This window comes from Salmo salar, chromosome ssa06, assembly GCF_905237065.1.
Source record: "Salmo salar chromosome ssa06, Ssal_v3.1, whole genome shotgun sequence".
Lineage (NCBI taxonomy): Eukaryota > Metazoa > Chordata > Actinopteri > Salmoniformes > Salmonidae > Salmo > Salmo salar.
The window spans coordinates 55,626,029-55,650,747 of NC_059447.1; the positions used below are offsets into that span (position 1 = coordinate 55,626,029).

Consider the following 24,719-nt stretch of genomic DNA (forward strand, 5'->3'; position numbering starts at 1 on the left):
CGAAGTCTGGGCTAGGATATCTGCTTCTTTCATGCGTAATATCTTATCGCACTCAACTGTCATCATGAAAGCAATAAGTCCTGTGCGGTCTATGAGAAACAACATCACCAACTCGTCGGAACATACCCTCGGCATCGCCCGGAGCAAAAGCCCGATGGATGATCCTCTGAGTCTGCTGTACAATATGAACGACTGCTACACCAAGCTGAAAGAACTCGTGCCCAGCCTCCCGCAGAACAAGAACGTTAGTAAAATTGAGATATTGCAGCACGTTATAGACTATATATTAGACCTTCAGATTGCACTGGACTCTAGCTCAATCATCTCCAGCTGCCAACATCAGCAGCAGCGACCGGGACAGCCAGCATCACCCAGGAACCCCCTAGCAACCATCAATTCCGACATCAGCCTACTCACCTTTCAGGTAAAATTACGAATAGTATAGAACAACTTCATTTTTTTTCTCCAATGAGGGAACTTCTGTTTTGGAGTGGTTCGGAAAAAGAAATAGCCTAACGTAAACATAGTAGGCTGAACAGAAACTAGCTTGTTCAATTGGAGTTCCTGATGTACCCTAACTCCTATGACATGTAAAGTATTCATGTAGTCTATGTAATATGTTATATATGCTTACTTTTGTTAAAGGCGTACAGGCTTATATACAAATATTTATTCGATTCTTTCCAAAGCAGCCTTATATTCTGCTTCACATACATCTGTAAAAATGTACTAAATCTTTTACATTTGATTAAGTGCCACTGTTGGTTGTTGTACAAGTTACAGCTTGGTGGTGAATGAATAGAAACCTAATAGAAACTAGACCGCAGCCACTGTACTAACTCAGCAATGCCAGGAGACTCGATCTGTAAACAGTGATACTGAACAGTGGTTGTCTTGTGTGTTTTTACAGTCAAATGACCAGCTCCCCAAAGAGACAGAGACTGATGACAGCTAAACTCTCCCTCTGACTGGGTAAGTATTTCCTTTAATACTGCCATTATTGCATCCATTTCCATTTGGAAAAGTCATTTTGTTGAGAGGTAAAAGAAAAGGTGCACTCAAATGGGTCAAAACTTTTAAGGACATAGAGACTTGGTATCAGTTACACTTTTAAAAGGGTATTCCACGGACTGTCATATTGTTGACTTGACCGACATTTGACACCACTGATTAACCTACCTGTATCATGATATCATAGGCTCTGGCTACATAATAGACCGGATGGCTACTCCAGTCAGTGGTTGTGTGGGTTCTGAAAACTACTGGTCTGTAGATAATTGTCTGTAAGGAAAAGCAGGCGCCAGCCAGCATCATTATAGCAAGTGTAGATCTAGTCCCACGTTGTACTTAGAGGTTGTCAGGATGTTACTTATTCCTCGACACAGTCGACGCCTCCATCTGGTGCTCAGGGATTGCCCAGTATTTCAGCCTGTGCGTCCCAAATGGCACCCTATTTCCTTAAGTAGTGCCCTATGGGCCCTGTTTAAAAGTAGTGTGCTACATAGGGAAAGGGGTGCCATTTGGGACAGACTTCCACCAGTATTTCAGTGTTTGGTTAAAGTAGAAAAATAACTGTGGCTTCCTCTCAGGCGCCAGTCTGACTGTCCAGTTCCCTGTCTGTCCTTTAGCCTGGCTTCTCTCTAAATGTTACCCTCTTTTCTCTCCCCAGTCTATTACAGGTGTGTTTTAAACAGGACCCCATGTTCACCTCCACTGGCTGGCTGGATTTCCTCTTGACTTAAGTTGATCTTTTTTCCTAAAAGGAGATACAAGTATGTGTTTTAAAGTTTTTAATTTATCTACTGGCCTTTTCTTTTTTCTTTCAACGGAAGAATGATATCTCACCAACAATGGAAACACAAGGACAGAATAACTGACTGAAAAGATAGTATTGAAACAAGATATCTTTCAACGACAGGATTCTGCTTTTTCCTGGGCAGGTGGCGCATGAAACACAGGAGAACTCTAAATGTTTGCTGTTTCTTACGGACGGACTAATGGACACTCACTGTATATAAATGTTAAGACCAAAATCATGCCTGTATAGTATCAGATTGGTTGCAGAGAATATAATGAGGAATGTTGTAAATTGCACTTTTATACAATAATAAATTAGATTCCTTATACTGTACAATTGTTAATATCCATATTATGTTTTATGAGGGATTATATTGGAACTTTGTAAGTGGTGTAAATATACACATTTCCAACTGACAATTTTCAATTTTCAACATTGTCACTGGACTTTCTCTTACATCGAAGGATGGTGGAACTGCATTCCATTTAACTTGCTTTTAAATGTATCTGAAAGATTCAGACTATCATTAGGAAGACCACATAACAAGGCTCAATGTATTGCAGTTACTAATCTTATCCAGTTATCCAGGATGGTGTGCTGGTGCCCATCTAGTCACTGATGGTTCTCTGTAGCTCAGTTGGTAGAGCATGACGCTTTCAATGCCAGGAAAGTGGGTTTGATTCCCGGGACAACCCATACATAAATAACTTATGCACCATGACTGTAAGTTGCTTTGGATAAAATTGCATATTATATTATTACATATTAAGATGCTTACTACTATTTTTGCATGGGTGGAGCACGCCTCCTGCTGGTGGACATTAAGAAGAAACTGCTATATGAGAAAACATACCGGTCCATACATATCATTTCCAACACGCCTACGTGGGAACAAACAAGAGGTCAGACTCTGTATACGGCATCCAGATTTTATTTTTCAGTCCGATTAATGTCTGACGGCAAAATTCACTTATTTTCCTTTATAGATAGAATCCCCTATTTTATTTTATTTTTTTCTCCGACACGGTTATCATCAGACTGGGTAAAATACACCATAGAACATCACAGTGCATGCTACACATACACATAGGAGGGCACTCTGACATTTGCACAGACGTCAAACTAATTTGCATATGCATCGCACGGGTCATCTGTAGCCAGATTTGTGAATCCGATGCCATCAAATGTATATTTCAATGGCATTGGATACGTAGTACTAGTGTTACGGGACGAGACAGACCATGACAACATTTAATAAACCAAAATGATTTTACAACCACTGTTCATTACAAAGAAGCGTACATACAGTCCAATTTATCACATGGCGAATGCAACTGAACTTTTCTGAACATACTTCTCGTTCTAAATGTTTTTCTTAAAACCACTTGTCACATATTAGTGTCAACGTCCCCTCCCTTTTCTCCTCAAATGTTTGTTAGTGTTGTAAGGAGGGCCCATAGCACTGGTCAAATGTAGTGCACTTTATAGGGAATAGGGTGCCATTTGGGATGCAACCATAGTTAAAAGTCCTGTGGCTATAGCAACATTGCAGAACAGTTCAGTTGAGTCTCCTCCATGACATTTGCTGAGACACGGCAAAGACAGATCCTACATACACTTTTGTTCAATTGGCTCACGTGTTCATTTGCATTTATTCTTCATCGATGTTTTATTGTACAGAACCCACAAGCTCCATACATCACTAGTTGACACACACAGGGAGCAGCAGCTAAGAATAATACTGTTGGCACATGCTCCTAGACTGGTCCCGGATAGATTTGTGCTCTTGCCAACTCCATTGCTCATTGTCAATCCCTTGGCATGACAATGAGTGACAAGAAGTTGGCCTGATAGCACAAACAGACTGGCACTCAAGCTTAAAATGCTTGCTCTAGTGCAGGACAATTCACAGACAGTTGTCAATTATACTGTAAGTAACTAACTACCAAGATAGTTAGTATGGGTCACTTCACATGATGAAAATACACAATACAACAGTGCGCTGCCTCTTCAGTACATAGTAGCCTCGTGAAACCAGACCGACCGCTGCGCTCTCCTTCTATTTCACTGAAGTAAAACAGAATGTGAGCACGCAGAATCAGGCCGGTTTAACGAGGCTATCTACGTAGCACACACCTAGGAACATATAGCCCTAAAAATCTTAATTTATCTACCCATTTAGCTAGCTACGGTACCTTGCTACTCATGCTTTGTTCAGACTACCACACCAAAGATTTACTGACAGAGTGCTCTCCAGGGGTCTCCCTCCTGGGTACGATGTGGGAGGGGAGGCTCACAGGATGCTCTCGCGCTCCTCTCCGAAGGTGACGCTGTCAGAGGACACGCTGGTGATCTCTGGGGGATCCCCGGGGTTCAGCCCCCGCTTCAGGTGCACCACGCGCACGTTCTCGTTGTGCGGCCCGGACTTGGTGGTGCCGGAACCCGGGGAGATGATGATCTCGCTGGTGGAGGAGGAGGTAGGGGTGGAGCAGGTAGTGTCGGTCGACCCCACCGGAGCACTCTGCCCTGGGCAACGCTGCTGCTGGGCGTTGGTGTTGTTGTTGAGGGTGGTGTTGCTGGGCGTGCGGTTCAGGTTGTAGCTCTTGGACGAGGGCCAGCTCTCTTCGGGGCTGCTGGCCAGCAGGCTGCACTGGTCCTCGGAGCAGATGGACATGCGGGCCACGGCCGGGTCCTGGAGACCACTCAGGCTGCTGGGCAGACCCCTCTTCCTGGCTGCCAGGCTCTGGCTCTCCTCCTGGTCCAGGTCGATGAGGTTGGCCCTTTCCAGCTGGGAAAGGTCGGCCTCCTCGTCCTGAAGAGAGTGGTTGGGGGAGCTCTCATTAGACCGCATGCCAGAGTCCGATGAATCCTTCTTATCCAGCATGGCATCGGAGAGATATTCTTTCCCCTTAGCCAGGGCCAGAGAGCTGCTGCAGGAGGATGCTTTGGTTTCACCGGGCTTCTTCCCGTCGCCCAGGAGAGGAGTGTCGGAGTTCTCTGAATCCTCGTCGTCGCTGGTCAGCTTCTGGTAACGCAGCCCGCCGGTGGCCTTCAACTTGAGATCGGCGGCTCCCAGAAACAGTCCGCTCCCCCTGTCGCTGCATCCGGAGGTCTTGCGGCCCAGCAGGGTTTTAGAGGAGCCATGGGGGTCCTGCTTCTCATCTTCCTCTGTGATGGGGTCCAGGGGGGCTTCAGCATTGGTGAAGTCTGGGGCGTCTACAGTGGGGGGCTTGGTGGTGCTTCCCTTGGCGGTAGCCTTGTCCTTGGTCTTATCTTCGGAGCTGGAGGAGGTCATGAACTGGTTGGGGTGGGGCTGGACGGGCTTCTCTCCCCCGCCTCCGCCCACCTCCAGCGTGGCCATCTGGGCGATGTACTCCTGGTAGGCGTTGCGGTACTCGGATTGCTGCTTTTCCGTCAGCTTGACGATGTCGTTGGACGACTCCGGGGAGTTGAGGCTGGACATGCTGGGGGTGCGGTGGGTCGGGGCCTGGGGAGAGGGGAGGTTATGGAACATTACATTTAATAGAGTAAGACATTGAAAGACTGAGGAGGGCCTAGATCTGTGGTCTAAGTATACACTACTGTTCAAAAGTTTTAGAACACCTACTCATTCAAGGGTTTTTCTCTATTTTTACTATTTTCTACATTGTAGAATAATAGTAATGACATCAAAGCTATGAAATAACATATATGGAATCATGTAGTAACCAAATAAGTGTTAAACAAATGTAAATATATTTTATATTTGAGATTCTTCAAATAGCCACCCTTTGCATTGATGACAGCTTTGCACACTCTTGGCATTCTCTCAACCAGCTTCATGAGGTAGTCACCTGGAATGCATTTCAATTAACAGGTGTGCCTTCTTAAAAGTTAATTTGTGGAATTTCATTCTTAATGCATTTGAGCCATTCAGTTGTGTTGTGACAAGGTAGGGGTGGTATACAGAAGATACCCCTATTTGGTAAAAGACCAAGTCCATATTATGGTGAGAACAAATAAGCAAAGAGAAACGACAGTCCATCATTACTTTAAGACATGAAGGTCAGTCAATATGGAACATTTCAAGAATTTAGAAAGTTTCTTGAAGTGTAGTCGCAAAAACCATCAAGCACAATAATGAAACTGGCTCTCATGATGACCGCCAAAGGAATGGAAGATCCAGAGATAAGTTCATTAGAGTTACCAGCCTCAGAAATTGCAGTCCAAATAAATTCTTTACAAAGTTAAAGCAAAAGACATATCTCAACATCAACTGTTCAGAGGAGACTGCGTGAATCAGGCCTTCATGATCGAATTGCTGCAAAGAAACCACTACTAAAGGACACCAATAATAAGAAGAGACTTGCTTGGGCCAAGAAACACGAGCAATGGACATTAGACCAGTGGAAATTTGTCCTTTGGTCCAAATGTGAGATTTTTGGTTCCAACCGCCTTGTCTTTGAGAGACACGGTGTGAGTGAAAGGATGATCTCCGCATTTGTATTTTCTACCGTAAAGCATGGAGGAGGTGTTATGGTGTGACAGTGCTTTGCTGGTGACACGGTCTGTGATTTATTTAGAATTCATGGCACATTTAACCAGCATGGCTACCACAGCATTCTGCAGCGATACGCCATCCCATCTGGTTTGGGCTTAGTGGGACATTTGATTTTCAACAGGACAATGACCCAACACACCTCCAGGCTGTGTAAGGGCTATTTGACCAAGAAGGAGAGTGCTGGAGTGCTGGATCAGATGACCTGGCCTCCACACTTACCCGACCTCAACCAAATTGAGATGGTTTGGGATGAGTTGGACTGCACAGTGAAGGAAAAGCAGCCAAAAAGTGCTCAGCATATGTGAGAACTCCTTCAAGAATGTTGGAAAAGGATTCCAGGTGAAGCTGGTTGAGAGAATGCCAAGAGTGTGCAAAGCTGTAATCAAGGCAAAGGGTGGCTATTTGAAGGATCTCAAATATATTTTGATTTATTTAACACTTATTTGGTTATTACATGATTCCATACGTGTTATGTCATAGTTTTGATGTCTTCACTATTATTCTACAAAGTAGATAATAGTAAAAATAAAGAAAAACCCATGATGAGTAGGTGTTCTAAAACTTTTGACCGGTAGTGTACATGAAGGCAAATGTGCTATCATTTGGTTTACATACAGGTCAATGGCTTAAATCATGGTTCTGTACATATAGTTATTCAATACCAGTCTTTCTGTCAATGTAATATAATGATGCAATATAGACCTCTCTACAATGGAAAATACCACCAGTCACTCACCATCCATGTGTTATTGCTGTGCCTGGGAGGCTCATCCAGTCCCACGTTGCTTAGTTCCTCAAAGCTCAGGTTGAAGCTGTACATTGGTGAGTTGGCGTCGAGGTTGACAGCACTAGCTTGGGGCGGGGCGACCTGGCGCCTCGGTTCCCCGTGGCCCGCCACACTGCTGCCCATCTCGCTGGGAGCCTCCTCATGAAGCACCTGGCTCTCCACGTGACGCATCTCCAACACCTAGAAGAAGAAGAAGATGAAGGAGGAGGACTACAGATGACTGGGTTTAGTGTGTACAATCAAAAACACATCTTTTGACCAATGGCTAAAATTATAACCCTTTAAGAAAACCAAACCTCATGTCTCTAGTAATCTTTTAAAAAGTTATTGGAGTTTTTACCCTTGTAGAATGCCCAGAATTATAGTGACTAAATCAATGGAGGCCAGAGAATAAGTGTGGTCAAAAATCTGGAAAATTGCATCATGTCAGCTAGGCTGGATTCTGTGCAAGAATTAAGGCTACTGGCTACCTGACAGGCTCACTTTGCTGTTGAACTCGTTATCTTTTTGTATTGAATTGCAGGACATTATACAATATAGAGGTAAGATGGATATTGATTTTGAAACGTGACATGTAATATTTTCATATTTTAGCATATGCTTTTCATATGTAATTGGAAATTCCTGTTATTTTTCAAATATTTCTCACAAAAACAAACATATCGCTGTGAAATGTCAATGGAGCACTGAATTTACAGATGTAGGATCTTAATTTGATCTCTCTTTTGTCGCTGACAATTTTCCCGCCCAGCCGGAAATGCAATCTTGTAGTGTACTCAAGGTTTAAAAAGACTTCTAAAGTTTGTAATTTCCACTTTAAAATGTCAGACTTGATTTGCCCTAACGAAGAATGTATTAACCCCTACAAAAAATGTAAATGAATTATGATCCACATAATAATTCACATTTCCTGTTGCTGCAGGATTATGTTCCTTCTGTCGCAAACTGGCTCAAATTAAGATCCTACATCTGTATAAGCTTTTTATTTTCAAAGCCTTTTACATTTAATTCAGCTCGTGTCATGCTAATTTTGCGTTTTGTGATCCGCAGAAACAACTTTGAAGACAACGACCACAAAATGTAAAAGTGACAAAAGTTGTTACAAGAAACCTGCACAGCTATGTCAACAGAGCTCGGTGCTTATCATAGGATGTATTAGGTATGAAATCCAACTCTTTGGACATAATGTTAATGATTTGTTAGAGAAAGACCCCATTGAACGATTCAGAACATGAATAATATTTGTCTTTGTAAAAATGTATTTTATAACATAAGGAGGTGAAATTTCATCACCAAAGCGCATTTTGGGCAGACACCCTACTGAGTTAAGAACCATACTGTAACAGCAGTGTCCACTGTTAAAGCTGATGGTAAATACACTACACAATAAAAAGAAACAGGTAAGAGCAAAGTTAGAACCAAAGTACTCACCGTTCCTCTGAAGAGCTGCCAGTCTCCAAAGTTCATTTTCATCTCATTCTTCAGTTCATCGATGTTGCACTGGGTCAGAACTCTGCCGTTCACATTAGCCTGAGGGAGAGAAGCAATGGAGAGATGGTTAATGGGGGGGATGTCAGAAATACTCTCTCTCTCTCTCTCTCTCTCAAGCTCACCTTCTTAATGGTGGCTGTGTATTGGACCAGCATGCTCTGGTCGATGCCCTCGATCTGTTTGACGCGCTCACACACTGCGTCTGTGTTCATGGAGCTCAGGAGGATGACCGGGGTGGCCGACACCACAGAGGCAGAACCCTGACACACACACACAACCAGGTCCAGAACACATTGTCAATGACAGGATTATTGTTGTTAGGATGCTAACTGATGTAGATACTGAACACTACAAGGCCGCTGACTAGTGAAATATTTGATCTGCTCATAGTGCTTCTGTCCTTAATATAGCAAAACTGCTTAAGACCTATTTACAATTAAACGGTTTGGAACCTTGTAAGATACATTGTAGATTTGTAACATGTTTGATTTAGTCACTTTTACAGTCTCTATAAGCATTTCAAACATTAGCTTAAGTCCTCTCCTTACCACAAACCCTCACACACTCCCACCTCTCGCACCTCATCAAAGTCGACATGTCCTATGAAGACAGCCATTCTACTCAGTCAGTGGCATTGCCTGTGGTTTCATAAAGACCTGAAACTAACCTGTTTGAATAAATAATAGTCATGCACCATTTTATTGCTGTGTGCGTTCTATCCATACTAGCATCACAGCAATCTAGCGCTAGATGTGTATCACTTACCAGTAATATTTTCTCCATTCATCTTTGGTGAGGTGTGTGGTGTCATATATCTAACTCAAAGAAATATAATCACTATATCGGACATCCTCATTCAAGTAAATTCAATGATCTGAGGGGATATCTGTTATAGTGATTCTATTTCTATGGTCTAACTCTTGCGTTAGTGAGTAACCTAGTAGTAGTACTACTTTACAGATAACAGGAAGTGATGTCATTTCCTCCTCACAGATAACATCCAAGGTGTTTTACCATACTGTATTCTCTCATCCACTCACTGACGTTTGGTCTGGGCCTAATGCCGTGACAACGTCTAATAACCCATAGTCTACAGCCCATTGCCATACTGTACCATGCCATACTCACCCTAGGATAACGCCACTCTCATCAACAACCCATTATAGATCAGATATTATATTTGTCTCATACTGTACCTACTAAGGGTTTATGTGGCCTACGTTCTCTTCATGTTCCTCTCCCCTATACCATGCCTTTACCTTTGCAGGTTTGAACGGAGTTTCAGCATGGAACTCTATTTTATTTCATTCTATGTTATTCCATTTTTACCCAGACTGGCAGAGCATACTACAATAGTGAAATACATAATAACTTGAAAAGGGAGAAATTGTATTCGGACTTCTAACGTCCATCAAATAGCTATTAACCCAGGTTACATACAGATGACAACATCATCGTTGTAGAGGAGAAAAAACTAAGGAGGCAGACATCTTCAAGACAGGAAATAGAGAGAAAGAGAGAGAAAGAGAGTGGATTGAGAGAGGGAGAGAGAAATACAAAGAAAGAGTGGAGAGAGACAGAAATACAAAGAAAGAGAGTAGAGAGAGAGGGAGAGAGACAGAAATACAAAGAAAGAGTGGAGCGAGAGAAAGCATGTCTTCATCATGATGAGAAAAATGTGTGATATCTGCAGGGTTCAGTGGTTTTTAGGACAGTCTGATGCAGCGAGGTCATTGTGTTTCTGTGTTTGTGTGTGTGGGGGGGGGGGTGTATGACGAAGAAAGAAAGCAGCGTGTTTTTGTAAAAGAAGGACGTGTTTCTTGTGAAATTAACTTCTCTCTTAGAATCTACTAGCACTGACTTTGCTCATAACTTCTTTATTGAGGAAAAATGTACTTCCCACGACTGTGCTATGTTGTCGTCTCACCTAGCTATCTTAAGATGAATGCACTAAGTGTAAGTCGCTATGGATAAGAGCGTCTGCTAAATGACAAAGGTGTTAAATGTAGAATCCGATCAGAATGTTCTAATGTTTAAACAATCTGAATCAGAAGGTTCAAACAAGCATGTAGAAGCTAATTAAAACATACATGTTTATACATCCAGAGATGCCATTCTAGATGCACTACTTCTATCTATGCACTATGACGTACTGGCTAATACTTACGTGTCCACTGCTCGGATCCCGGGGAAAGCCACTTTTAAGTGGGAATGGACGTGGTGGAGGTGCATGAACAGGGAAAGTGCCCACATACTGGCGTGGCAGCTGGTAAACATGATGGGGGAAATATGGCTGGAGGGAGGGGGGAATACCAGGGAGATAGGAAACACGTTTAACATGGGGTAAAATCAAATAAAAACAACACTTAAAAGGTGTCTGATGATGAGATATGAGATATAGACTGAGGCAAATAGAATTAAATGAAAACAGGCAAATTAAATACATTCACAGCAAGTGAAATACACTATGTATGCATGTAGTGACTTCAGAAAGCATTCACACCCCTTGACTTGTTCTACATTTTGTTGTTCTACAACCTGGATGTTGGGCCTACACACAATACAGCACAATGTCAAAGTGGAATTATGTTTTTCAATTTTTTTACAAATTAATAAAAAATTTAAAACTGAAATGTCTTGAGTCAATAAGTATTCAACCACATTGTCATGGCAAGCCTAAATAAGTTCAGGAGTAAAAATGTGCTTAACAAGGTTATATGGACTCTGTCTGCAATAACAGTGTTCAACATGATTTTTTAATGACTAACAAATTTCTGTACCACAAACATTTCAAACAGGTTCAACCGCAAAGACCAGGGAGATTTTCCAATGCCTCGCAAAGGGCACATATTGGTAGATGGGTAAAAATAAAAAAAAAGCAGACATTGAATATCCCTTTGAGTATGGTGAAATTATTAATTACACTTTGGATGTTGTATTAATACACCCAGCAACTACAAAGATACAGGCGTCCTTCCTAACTCAGTTGCCGGAGAGGAAGGAAACTGCTCACGGATTTCACCATGAGGCCAATGGTGACTTTAAAACAGTTAGAGTTGAATGGCTCTGATTGGAGAAAACTGAGGATGGATCAACAACATTGTAGTTACTCTACAATACTAACCTAATTGACAGAGTGAAAAGAAGGAAGCCTGTACAGAATAAAACTATTCCAAAACATGCATCCTGTTTTCATTAAGGCACTAAAGTAAAACTGAGGCAGACTCATCCATTGCTTAAAAATATTCCATGTTTGCATCAAGGCACTAAAGTCATACTGCAAGAAATTTAGAAAAATGAACATTATGCCCTAAATATAAAGCGTTATGTTTAGGGCAAATTCAACAACACATCAATTGAGTACCACTCTTCATATTTTCAAGCATGGTGGCGGCTGCATGGATGGCTGCATGGGTATGCCTGTCATCAGCTAGGACTAGAGAGTTTTTTTTTTATCTTTAGGATAAAAAGATACGGATTAGAGCTGAGCCCAGGCAAAAATCATATAGGAAAACCTAGTTCAGTCTGCTTTCCAACAGACACTGGGAGACAAATTCACCACTCAACAGGACAATAACCCAAAACACAAGACCAAATATAAAGTGAAGTTGCTTACAAAGACAACATCCAATGTTCGGCCTAGTTACAGTTTGGACTTAAATCGGCTCGAAAATCTATGGCAAGACTTGAAAATGGCTGTCTAGCAATGCTCAACAACTTGACAGAGCTTGAATATTTATTTTAAGAATAATGTGCAAATATTGTACAATCCAGGTGTGCGAAGCCCTGTTTTTGTTTTTTTACCCCTTTTTCTCCCCAATTTTGTGGTGTCCAATTGGTAGTTAAAGTCTTGTCTCATCGCTGCAACTCCTGTACGGACTCGGGAGAGGCGAAGGTCGAGAGCCGTGCGTCCTCTGAAACACAACTCAATCAAGCCGCACTGCTTCTTCACACAATGCCCACTTAACCCGGAAGCCAGCCAAACCAATGTGTCGGAGGAAACACCGTACACCTGGCGACCGTGTCAGAGTGCATTGCGCCCGGCCAGCCACAGGAGTCGCTAGTGTGCGATGGGATAAGGATATCCCTGCCGGCCCAACCCTCCCCTAACCCGGACGACGCTGGGCCAATTGTGCGCCACCCATGGGTCTCCCGGTCGCGGCCGGCTGTGACAGAGCCTGGACTCGAACACAGAATCTCTAGTGGCACAGCTAACACTGCGATGCAGGGTCTTAGACCACTGCACCACGAGACTTACCCAAAAAGACTTACAGCTGTAATCGCTGCCAACTCAGGGATATTTCTGTATTTAATTTTCAATATATTTGCAAAATTTCTAAAAACATGTTTTCACTTTGTCATTATTGGGGTAGTGTGTGTAGATGGGTGAGAGAAAATATATATATATAATTTATTTTGAATTCAGGTTGTAACAACAAAATGTGGAATAAGTCAAGGGGTATAAATACTTCCTGAAGGCACCGTGTGTATGTTACATTGCAGATAACTGAAACATTACAAAACTATAAATAACATGACAGCTCTGTAAATTATATACCAAAAGTGTCCCGCAAAGTGAGAAGGGGGACGATAACATAAAAATGATTGGAAGGGTGGTGGGAAATGTAGGCAAAATCATGGGTTGAGGTTCGAAGCCCTTTGCTTTGTTGCAGAGGCCATCACGTGTCATCTTAATTTACAGCATTTCCCTCACTCAGACAACAAATAATTAGCAAAAGTTGCCCAATTAGCAGGAGGGATGGGGGCAACTTCTTGTTGCACGCAGTGCTCAAGTTCAGAACGTCTTGTCAGTCAAATATTGTTACTGTGCAGCTGCGTTCCAATTTAGGCACTTATCTAAGGCCCTGTAAATTCCGTGATGCGGTAAACGCGGACAGATTCATGAATCCAGACATTTAAACGGAATTCAACAATATTCAAAATGGTATTGAATTTAGTAGGAAATTATTTCATTTTCCCAAGTTTATCATAGGACATGAACAGAATGTATCAGTGATTCGTATTTCCTGCAACTTTCTGATAAAGCAACAAGAATTCCCCATCTGTGTGTTGCGCACATCTACCACTTTGTGTAGCCTATCGCAATGATGCTAATGACAAGTCTTCTGGTAGATGGAAAGGCTTCCCCAAAAAACATTCTCACTTAAATGTTAACTACAAAGTAGCCTATGTTTACCTGGCAGAATGATATCATGATTATTTGCATCTATCCAGTGGGTATTTCTTTTGCAAACTCTAACATCACATGTGCGCTACAAAAACATAGATAAACAGCCTCTTGCTTGGTGACATTAGAATTAAAGGGTAGCTACACCCAAAATTCTATAATTTTCCCCAGACCTCAAAAAGTGGCCTTCTGATGTGGTTTAAGCATTCTTGTGGACTTAGAACATCCAATTTTGTTGTTTATCTATTAAAAATTGTTATTTTGAGAGCGAAAAACGGAATATACAGGGGAAAACGAAACCAGGAAAAACTAAACGGATAAAAAAACTATTATAGAAAAACTAAACAGAATCAAGCAAAAAATACAACTGACTTTATAGGGCCCTACTTATCAGTGCACCAATCTGCCATTTTGAACCCATATATGGGTATGAGTGTAAAGGGGCTACAGGACATTCTACTCCAAAATGCATGAACATTTAATTATATTCTTATCCTTTAAAACGCATCTGAAAATCAAGGACAGTTCAATAGTATCTCTTGATGTCAATGACGTCACCAGCCAATTCTATATTAACCCCAAAAATGATATAGCTAGCATAACGTTACTGCCTTTTAGCGTACGCATACACGTAGCTGCCAAAATAAAGGAAACACCAACATATAGTGTCTTAATAGGGCGTTGGGCCCACATGAGCGAGAATAGCTCCAATACACCTTGGCATAGATTCTACAAGTGTCGGGAACTGTATCGGGGGGATGCGACACCATTCTTCCACAAGAAACTCGGCGACGATTTAGCAGCAGGGGAAACACTGGACACGATATAGGCCTAGAGTCAGAGTCTACAACTGAAGCTTTGGTCATTCCGTTTGGAACCAGGCCCTTCTCAGAGTCCTGGAAATGAAAGGACCATGATGTTGACGACATGGTGGTGTTCTTGCCTATACACTCACCCTGTTGTAGAAGGGGTGCTGGGGGCCAGCTATGCCACTGTAGTAGCTGCTACGTGGCGGTGGGGACACCACCCCTGGCGGGTTGAAGGGCCCGTTGAAGGAGGGGGAGTAGGCGGACATGCCTGACTGCTGGCTGTAGACGGAGGTGGGACGGGGAGCGGCCTCCTGCAAGGGCAGGCTGGGATAGGTCACCGCTCCGATGCTCATCTGCTCCCTGGCAGCACGCACGTCTGGGGGGGGGAGAAGAGGGAAAGATACAGGCAAAGAGAAATGTGAAATTAAAAGTAGTAAAAAAAAAAATCTTTTAACTCTTCCAGTCTCGTTCAGAAAAAAAATCCAAAAGTCAACTGTTGTATTCAGGTTGCCTACGTCATGTCTACAAACAATTGTGTGGAACTCAAATTATTTGACACACAGACACAGCTAGCTAGGCTCCCCTTCACCTGCGGCATGCACGTCAGAAAGAGAGAGAAAGAGAGAGAGAGAGAGACGCAGACAGAAAAAGTTTTCGTAAAACTCAGATGTTGTAAATCGACTAATAAGTACATTTGCAAAGTAGTTTTATTACTTATGAACAGGCTTACATCTGAAATGCCCTGAAAACAAACCTGAAACAAACTATAGTACCTCTATGACTTTCACTCACCTGCGATGATCTCTCGTAGTTTGGGGTCGAGGTTGACGGTGCAGGGTAGGAAAGTTTTCATGTCACGCGAGTTGAGGACCGGGGTACGGGAGGAGAGGAACACCTCGAAGCTACGCACATCCCCGTCAATCTCCAACAGGGGCTCCACATCTTTTGTGGTGGGAATGTTTTTGGAGATCCTAAAAACACCAGAGACAAACATTGAAAAAGCCATTACAAACCCATGTTGGTTAGATTGACGTCATGTCAAAACAGATGAGGAAAGACCTATAGCTATTCTAAACTGAAAGGCTGCTTCGTTTGTTTGGCATACTTTTATGAAGCTTACCCACAAAAGCCTTAGATAAAACATAAAATATATCTTTATCCAAAAAATGTAATTTCAATGGAGGTTATGGGAAATGAAATTGCAATGAGGAAAATAATATCCTTTTAAAAATAAGAAAAAATAAGAATTCTGTGAGCTTCATGGATAAAACAGACATAAAATAGTATTTCAAGTGACAATGAAGGAAGTTTTTTTTTAATGGAATATACAGTTGAAGTCGGAAGTTTACATACACTTAGGTTGGAGTCATTAAAACTCGTTTTTCAACTACTCCACAAATTTCTTGTTAACAAACTATAGTTTTGGTCGGTTAGGACATCTACTTTGTGCATGACACAAGTAATTTTTCCAACAATTGTTTACAGACAGATTATTTCACTTATAACTCAGTGTATCACAATTCCAGTGGCTCAGAAGTTTACATACACTAAGTTGACTGCCTTTAAACAGCTTGGAAAATTCCAGAAAATGAAGTCATGGCTTTAGAAACTTCTGATAGGCTAATTGACATAATTTGAGTCAATTGGAGGTGTACCTGTGGATGTATTTCAAGGTCTACCTTCAAACTCAGTGCCTCTTTGCTTGACATCACGGGGAAATCAAAAGAAATCAGCCAAGACCTCAGAAAGCAAATTGTAGACCTCCACAAGTCTGGTTCATCCTTGGGAGCAATTTCCAAACGCCTGAAGGTACCACATTCATCTGTACAAACAATAGTACGCAAGTATAAACACCATGGGACCACGCACCCATCCTACCGCTCAGGAAGGAGACGCGTTCTGTCTCCTAGAGATAAACGTACTTTGGTGCGAAAAGTGCAAATCAATCCCAGAACAACAGCAAAGGACCTTGTGAAGATGCAGGAGGAATCAGGTACAAAAGTATCTATATCTACAGTAAAACAAGTCCTATATCGACATAACCTGAAAGGCCGCTCAGCAAGGAAGAAGCCACTGCTCCAAAACTGCCATAAAAAAGCCAGACTACAGTTTGCAACTGCACATGGGGACAAAGATCATACTTTTGGAGAAATGTCCTCTGGTCTGATGAAACAAAAATAGAACTGTTTGGCCATAATGACCATCGTTATGTTTGGAGGAAAAAGGGAGATGCTTGTAAGCCGAAAAACACCATCCCAACCGTGAAGCATGGGGGTGGCAGCATCATGTTGTAGGGGTGCTTTGCCGCAGGAGGACTGGTGCACTTCACAAAATAGATTGCATCATGAGGGAGGAAAATTACGCGGATATATTGAAGCAACATCTCAAGACATCAGTCAGGAAGTTAAAGCTTGGTCACAAATGGGTCTTCCAAATGGACAATGACCCCAAACGTACTTCCAAAATTGTGGCAAAATGGCTTAGGACAACAAAGTCAAGGTATTGGAGTGGCCATCACAAAGCCCTGACCTCAATCCCATAGAAAATGTGTGGGCAGAACTGAAAGAGCGTGTGCGAGCAAAGAGGCCTACAAACCTGAATCAGTTACACCAGCTCTGTCAGGAGGAATGGGCCATAATTCACCCAACTTATTGTGGGAAGCTTGTGAAAGGCTACCCGAAACGTTTGACCTAAGTTAAACCATTTTAAAGGCAATGCTACCAAATACGAATTGAGTGTATGTAAACTTCTGACCCACAGGGAATGTGATGAAAGAAATAAAAGCTGAAATAAATCATTCTCTCTACTATTTTCCTGACATTTCACATTCTTAAAATAAAGTGGGGATCCTAACTGACCTAAGACAGGGAATTTTTACTAGGATTAAATGTCAGGAATTGTGAAAAACTGAGTTTAAATGTATTTGGATAAGGTGTATGTAAACTTCCGACTTCAACTGTACATCATTATTTATTCTCGGGAACACCGTTACATTTTTTTTTAAAACACTAAATGTAATTTTGCAGTGACTAAGCTTTTGTCTGACGGGTAATTTAAATGAAACTACAATAATCCAACCAATTGGACGCAATTCTATGATGATTCTATGATGATGATTCAACCAATTAAACAAAACCTTATTGCACATTTTCAAAATAGATCTTTCCAATTTAAACAAAACCCTCTCTCATGCAACTTAAGACGTGTGTTTCAAGAAGATCTTAGTTTTGGGGGGGATTTGGAGAGGGCGTTGGGGACCTACAACACACTACCTTTGGTAGATGGTCTTGAGGGTGACCTAGTGTTAGGGGGTAGAGTGGGACTACAGTACACTACCTTTCCTAGATGGTCTTGGGTGTAGTTTTAAAGGACAACACTACCTCTCATAGATGGTCTTGAGGGCGGCCTGGTCGGGAATGCCGTCGGTCTCCTCCAGGAATAGGATGAGCCAGGAGGTCCTGTAGGGCCACGTCTCAGTAAGGTTGATCCACGACGCCAGGCGGTCCCAGTTGAACGTGATCTGATTGGCCCTTAGCAGACGACCTGTAGACAAACAGAACAGCATTGTGCCAGTCATCCTGGAGAAAACAAACAGTCTTTCCTCCACAATATATTATTCACAATAATCTGTCCATTCATCATTTTCTAGATGGTCAATTGTGGTTTATGTAGTAAACCCAGTGACAAACATGGGGGTAGCTACTGTGTGTGTGTGTGTGTGAGCGCGCGCATCTGTCTGTCTGCATGACTCTGTGTGTGTTTGTGTCTTGACTGTGTGTGCCTGTGTGACCCACCTGTGACAGAGACTATGTTGAGCAGCCTCCTCATGGTCTGGGGACTGATGTCACTGAACCAGTCCTCTGTCACCAGCAGCTTGCTCAGGTCAAAGGACATCTGCCGCGTCACCGTCCTCTGCATCTGCCTGCGCCGGTATGTGTCCTATACACAGAGAAACCATATATTAACTTTGTTTAAATGTCGACTTTGGGCACGCAAAAAAGGTCCAACTCGGCCCCTTTCTCAAAACTCTAACAGAAATGGGGTGTGCCTTTGGTGATTCATCGATGTGTCATTCTGGTAATACGCGCCGTGACCGACATAGCTAGTTATTTAGCCAAGCTAGCCACTTTAGCTAGCCACTAACTCCTTAAATGTGTGTGTTGACGTCATTTCACAGGATTTGTTTTTGGACGGAAGCTGTAGAGATCGGTAAGAAATGGCACTTCTGTAGCCAAATATCTTATTCACCCATTTGTTTTTGTTTTTAAGCATTAAATTACCTGGTATAATGATCTTTATTGACCACAGGACACACGTTCAACATCCCATATGAAAGATGGCACCCTACACAGGGCAATGTCCCCAATCCCTGCCATGGGGCATTGGGAGCTTTTTTTCAGACCAGAGGAAAGAGCTATGGGATTGGTCAGGGATGGGTCTCAAGTGGCACCCGATCTCCTTTATAGTGCACTACTTATAACCTTAAAACAAAATGTTTCTGGTAAAAATAAGTGCACTACAAAGGGAATAGAATCAAAGCACCTGCATATGACTGAATTTACATGTGTAGATATATGTGTGGTTATTATATTGATTTAAACATGCCCAATCTGAAGGCTTTTGATGATACTGTTGGTGACAGTGTTGACCCATATGCCAGTCCTCTTCCGGAATCCACCAGGCCACACACACAAACATGCACGGCAAGAAGTGCACCAGCAGAAATGGTCACCCTGATGCTAGCTCCAAGTCAACATTGCAGTTTTTTGTTTACTCGTGTCATTTTTTACTTTATTTGCTCAGGACGTTTTGGGGATTTTTATGATAGACATGCACTTCTGGACATCAGAACAGCGGTTCTTCACCAGAAAAATGGACTTTCCAGAACCGTACACTTTTTCTTTTGTTCCCCAGAAGCAGTCCCATTAATTCCGGCAGCCCTACCAAAAAGACAACGATGGAGGCGAGGAAGGAGAGCCGTTCTAGTCAGACTAAGAAGGGCAAATCATCCACCACTTCCTAGTTTTCTACTAGCAAATGTACAGTCTCTGGACAATAAGGTAGACAAGCTCAGGGCAAGGATTTCCTATCAACGGGACATGAGAGACAGTAACGTAATACTCCTGACTGACATGGCTATCAGATTCCGTGCTGAATCCAGCTATCCAGCCTGCTGAGTTTTCCCTACATTGCGCGGACCGGTCGAAGGAATTATCCAGGAAAAGTAAAGGAGGAGGGGTTTGCTTCATCATCAACAACACAATGGTGTGACTGTGGTAATGTATAAACCTTACGACTTTTTGCTCTCCCGATCTGGAATATCTCACAACTAAATGTCGACCCCAAAATACTAACACTTGCTGTCTCCCTGCACAGACCTGCACCTTTGAGACTATTTGCACCTTAGAGACTCTCCAAACATTCAACCCATACACACAAACACATACTGCTGTTCTACTATATACTATTAATTCATCTGCGTGACCAAGGCTGTTACTATGCATAGTACCTCTTCTTTTACTATTGATATTATTGATTATTGTACTGCAATGTTGAGGCAGCGAGCACACAAGCATTTCACTGTACCTTTTATCCCTGCTGTAAACTGTGTACGTGACAAATAAAATGAGAGTTGGATTTGACACACAAACACTCTTCTCTCTCTTACCCTGCGGTTTAGGGTGGTCTTGCTGCCAGACTTTGTCATCTCTCCGATGCTGTGCTGAGATAGCTTCCTGTCCAGCTCCTCATGCCAGCCTACAAGACAGAGACAGGAAAGATGTAGATGAGAAATCAGAGCTAATAACAGACCAATCGTTTGACACATTCAGTCATAGTCCTGATTTGGGAGCTACAGTTGAGTGCAATGGGAGCCATTTGGGTTTTGCAGGTGGCTGTATGTGTTCAGTGTCTGGATGAATGCGAATGAGCGCGTGTGCACGAGTCATGTGTGTGCACGAGTCATGTGTGGCTGTGTGAGTCCATCTTTACCGTCTGAGAGGTACGGATTACCGTCTGAGTTGCTGGTGTCTCCGTTAGCAGGCGCTGCCACACACATCTTCCTGGCGCTACTCAACCCCCGGCTGTTGAGGAAGACGGGCAGGTGGACGATGTTCCTCATGTAGTCATGGCCGTTGATGTTGGAGTCCCTGAGCACGCTGTTCAGGTTCTGGTTGATGGCCTTGATGATGATGTGGGGGTCGCTGGCGAAGATGGAGATGAAGGGGCCTTTGGAAAACAGCACCCTCACCTGGTGAAGCAGGGAGAAGCAAGGTACATATGGTGAGGTGTGTGGGGAAAGAAAGGTGTGTGTGTGTTAAATTATCCTTGTGGGTACCAGAAGTCCTCACAGGATAGTAAAACAAGGAAAATTCAGACAAGTGGGGACATTTTGCCAAACCCCACAAGGAAAAATGCTATTTTAGGCTTACGGGTTAGGTTTAGGGTTAGGGTTATAATTAGTGATAGGAGTTAGGCATAGGTATAGTTTTAGGGCTAGGAGCTAAGGTTAGTTTTAGGGTTACAATTAGGGTTAGGGGTTAGGGTTAGGTATAGTTTTAGGGTTAGGAGCTAAGGTTAGGTATAGTTTTAAGGTTAGGAGTTAAGGTTAGGTTTAGGGTTAAGGAAAATAGGGGTTAGGGAAAATAGGATTTGGGAAGGGAATCAATTTGGTCCCCACAAGGATAGCATTACAAAGCCGTGTGTGTGTGTGTGTGTGTGTGTGTGTGTGTGTGTGTGTGTGTGTGTGTGTGTGTGTGTGTGTGTGTGTTAGGGTGTGTGTAGCATATTCATTGTTTCTATTCTAAAACCTTTTCCACAGCAGTCAGCTCATAACTCCATTATCCCAATGGGCAAGACAATGAAATATTATATTTTGTGACTGCTATCAAAGTCTCGACAAATTGCTCTAATCAATGAGGGTTGTTGCTTCTGACTACAAAGACATCTTACATAAAATATCCATTATTTCCTTTGACCTAAGATTGTATTTGTAAACAAGAAGCAGCAAGTTTAGATCCTCAAATAAATTGATCAGATTACAGAAAATTGCATTACTGTAAATAATAAGAAAAATCATGACAGCTTCTGGAACCTTTGTGAGTGATGTATGTGTGTTCTTTCTATTGGGACAGATCGGAATAATTCCATTTGCAGACAAAAGCCCCACACAAGGTGAGGAGTTGGGGAACATATCAATGTTACTGTTCGAGGTTATACAGTATACCCAACCACCCTGTGACTGTGTGTGTGTGTGTAAGCCGTGTCCAGGCCGCTCTGCCTCCTTAGGCGAGACATAGAAATCTCTGCCCCCCTCCTATCCCCGCAAAACCAGAATAGCGTAGCACAGTGTTGGCTCGCAATGCAGTTGTGACAGCCCATCCATGTTGTACCGTTTGTAAAACAGGCATTTGCATTGGCTTTATTAGCCTAGACATTATTCCGGACCAATGATTAAGACTAAACATTTTGGCTATTTAAGATGGGCATACGAGCTACCCAAGTTTATCAGGAGTAATTGTTTGCATATTTGCAATGAGAATCAATGTGTTTACACAGCGAGAAATGCAGAAGTATTTTCTTATTCGCTATGATCAGCTCGTTTTTTACTAATAGGCTTACATTCATGACAATTTAGCCCACGGAGTGCTGTTGAGGTGACTGTATTACCGCCACACTTCCACGTGGTCGCTAAATCACAGTAATCTCCTTTTATGCACTCTGGACATGCTTTGGTAGTACCCAACTCACTAACGACGATCAGGTCCTAATGGCCTAGTACTTTACTGTCCCTCCAGCCACTCTGACATCAATGCAAATCATATCAAACACATATCATCAAAGCAGTAGGCCTATTGTACTTTTAAAAACTCACCTCAGTGTGATTGATCAATTTGAAGAAAGAAGTTCAACAGCAGGTTGAAACAGTGTAAAACATAGTTGTGGATGTTGTTTCAAAGCTACACAGAATGTCTCACCACCATGCGTTTCCATCTCCTCTCTCTCCTTTATTCCTTTCTCGAGCACGCAGACGGACTGTCAACAGTTTAGTGAAATGTATTTAATTGCAAAAACATACTACTGTAGATGTTCCCACACAGACTTGACTTGGTTTCCCAAATTAAGCACTGGGTAGCTGCAGGAACAAGGTTGGAGAGCCCATGGCAAACAGAGTATGGGCAGAATATCACCTGTTGGGGCAGCGAAAGCATGCTCCTCAAACAGCGGTTGATGCATGGAGTGAAGTAAGTGTTCTTCTATTTATTTCTCAGCTGCTCATATAAAGCACATGCTCCGCCGTCAAACCGAAGTAGCTTACAAAACAGACCGGCGGGAAAGCGTGCAGCCTCCATTTGCTATTCGAGTGCATACAGATGACATGTCTTTTTCTCCCCTGCCCTGTTCCTGCCCATTTGATAACGGGCCATTCTAAATCAAAACTAAATTTGACATATTAGTAAAGACGAGATTCAATTGAGTATAGTCTGATGGGTGAAAATATGATCACTTGATGAGGGAACAGCTGTGCAGCCAGAGGCAAGGGACAGGGCACGCTTTTTTTTGTACTTTCTCAAATCATCAATAGTCTATAGCCGCATCATGCATACCATATATGATTCGATTTCTAAGGCATTCTAAGGTTTGTATCATTCACAACTCAAGTTGTCACGTAACTAAAAATGTTGCATATAGGACCTGTTTCAAATGATCACTTATACGTTCAACACAGCCACTTCATAAGCACAGTCATTCTGTAATGGGAAAAATACCCTTTGTATTTTATTCAGTTATATTCTTCTTACTATAAAATCATCTAAAATAAAATAACAGCACCGGACTTATAAGCATATATTGTCATCTAAATGAACTAGCCCACAGCCTATGGCATGGAGCATAGCCAGATAACACAGGCCTACAGTAGGCAAACTCATCTTCAGTTCTTCTGAAATACATTCTTGTCATATCATGTTTCTTTAGACCTGACTAAAATAAATAATGTATTTATTGTGATGGTATATATGACATTGATTTATTTGACTTTTTAAAATGTAGATGTTCCAAAGCGCATCAGCAGCGTGTATGCGTGGAGGCCTGGAGATGATAAAGGAGTTTATGTTAATTAACGGTCAATTACCGTGAGACTGGCAGTCTTTTGCTTGACAATAACCGGCTGACAACATTTCATGACCGCCACAGCCCTACTCCTGAGTAGCCCAATTTCATTCCATATTGCCCATTTTATTTTGACCTGTCCCGTTTTCAGGATATGGTGTTTGTTAACATGTGAAGTCATATTCAAATCGAAGTGCATTTTTATTTGATAGGCCACGCCCTTCTGGCTATTTGTCATAAATATGGTCTCAAGTCTATAGGCTACAGAAAAACCACATAGGCTACTGCTCTTTCTACTATAGGATACATAATTTATGTAGAGGACTTGAGCGTTGGTGGACTGCCACAGCACTGCGTCTCCCCAACAGCACCCTAGAGAGGCACGCTGGGCACGCACAAGATAAATATTTTGAGGCCCTGACTTTGGCAAAGTGGGCACTGCTTAACATGGTGCGGCATCAGCACTCACCTAAATGGCCCATATGCCACTGGGGGAGAGACGTTTTCATTGTTTTGGGCAGAATTATGTGAAGCGGTATGTGTTGTCGGAGGTGCATCTTGGTCAGTTCGATGCCGCCCTCGTCAACCTGCCGTCTAGGTGGCCGCCTAATCCTGCCTAATGGGCGGGCCGCCCCTGTGCGTGTGAGGTGCTCGCTGCATGTGTGTGTGTCTGTGAAGGGACCTCAGTTCCCCACCTAGCAACCCTGTCTGTCACGCCTGCTCCCGCCCTTCCCTCCCCAGCATTGCGCACTCCTGCCATCATCATTACGCACACCTACCTTTTCCCCGTCACGGGCATCAGCTATTATTGGACTCAATCACCTCTGTCATTACCTTTCCTATATCTGTCTGGTTCCCCGCTCTGTTCCCTGCTTCTGCATTGATTGTCATACGTCCTTGTTTACCCGTGTGCTGATGCTGTTCCTGTCTTGTTCTATGTCTGTTTCCGATTAAGTGTTTGACTCCCCCATACCTGCTTCTCATCGCCGCCGTCG

General features: G+C 42.7%; 1 protein-coding gene across 8 annotated transcripts in view; it reads right to left on the bottom strand.

Annotated features, from left to right (window-relative positions):
- Positions 1–2,713: 2,713 nt before the first annotated feature.
- kidins220b (kinase D-interacting substrate 220b) overlaps positions 2,714–24,719 on the bottom strand; it is a 42,851-nt gene continuing 20,845 nt past the window's right edge. For 3 of the 8 annotated variants that reach the window (XM_014204840.2, XM_014204838.2, XM_014204839.2), the window contains exons 20-30: positions 20,605–20,863; positions 20,282–20,370; positions 18,408–18,552; positions 17,994–18,156; positions 15,406–15,584; positions 14,760–14,989; positions 10,784–10,909; positions 8,739–8,876; positions 8,557–8,655; positions 7,075–7,305; positions 2,714–5,285 (exon numbers count right to left, since the gene is read on the bottom strand). In XM_014204840.2, coding sequence (XP_014060315.1) covers positions 4,092–5,285; positions 7,075–7,305; positions 8,557–8,655; positions 8,739–8,876; positions 10,784–10,909; positions 14,760–14,989; positions 15,406–15,584; positions 17,994–18,156; positions 18,408–18,552; positions 20,282–20,370; positions 20,605–20,863 — 2,853 coding nt within the window. In that variant the 3' untranslated portion in view covers positions 2,714–4,091. The remainder of the gene's footprint in view (positions 5,286–7,074; positions 7,306–8,556; positions 8,656–8,738; positions 8,877–10,783; positions 10,910–14,759; positions 14,990–15,405; positions 15,585–17,993; positions 18,157–18,407; positions 18,553–20,281; positions 20,371–20,604; positions 20,864–24,719) is intronic. The other 5 variants (XM_014204842.2, XM_014204841.2, XM_045720734.1 and 2 more) reach the window with 3 other exon arrangements.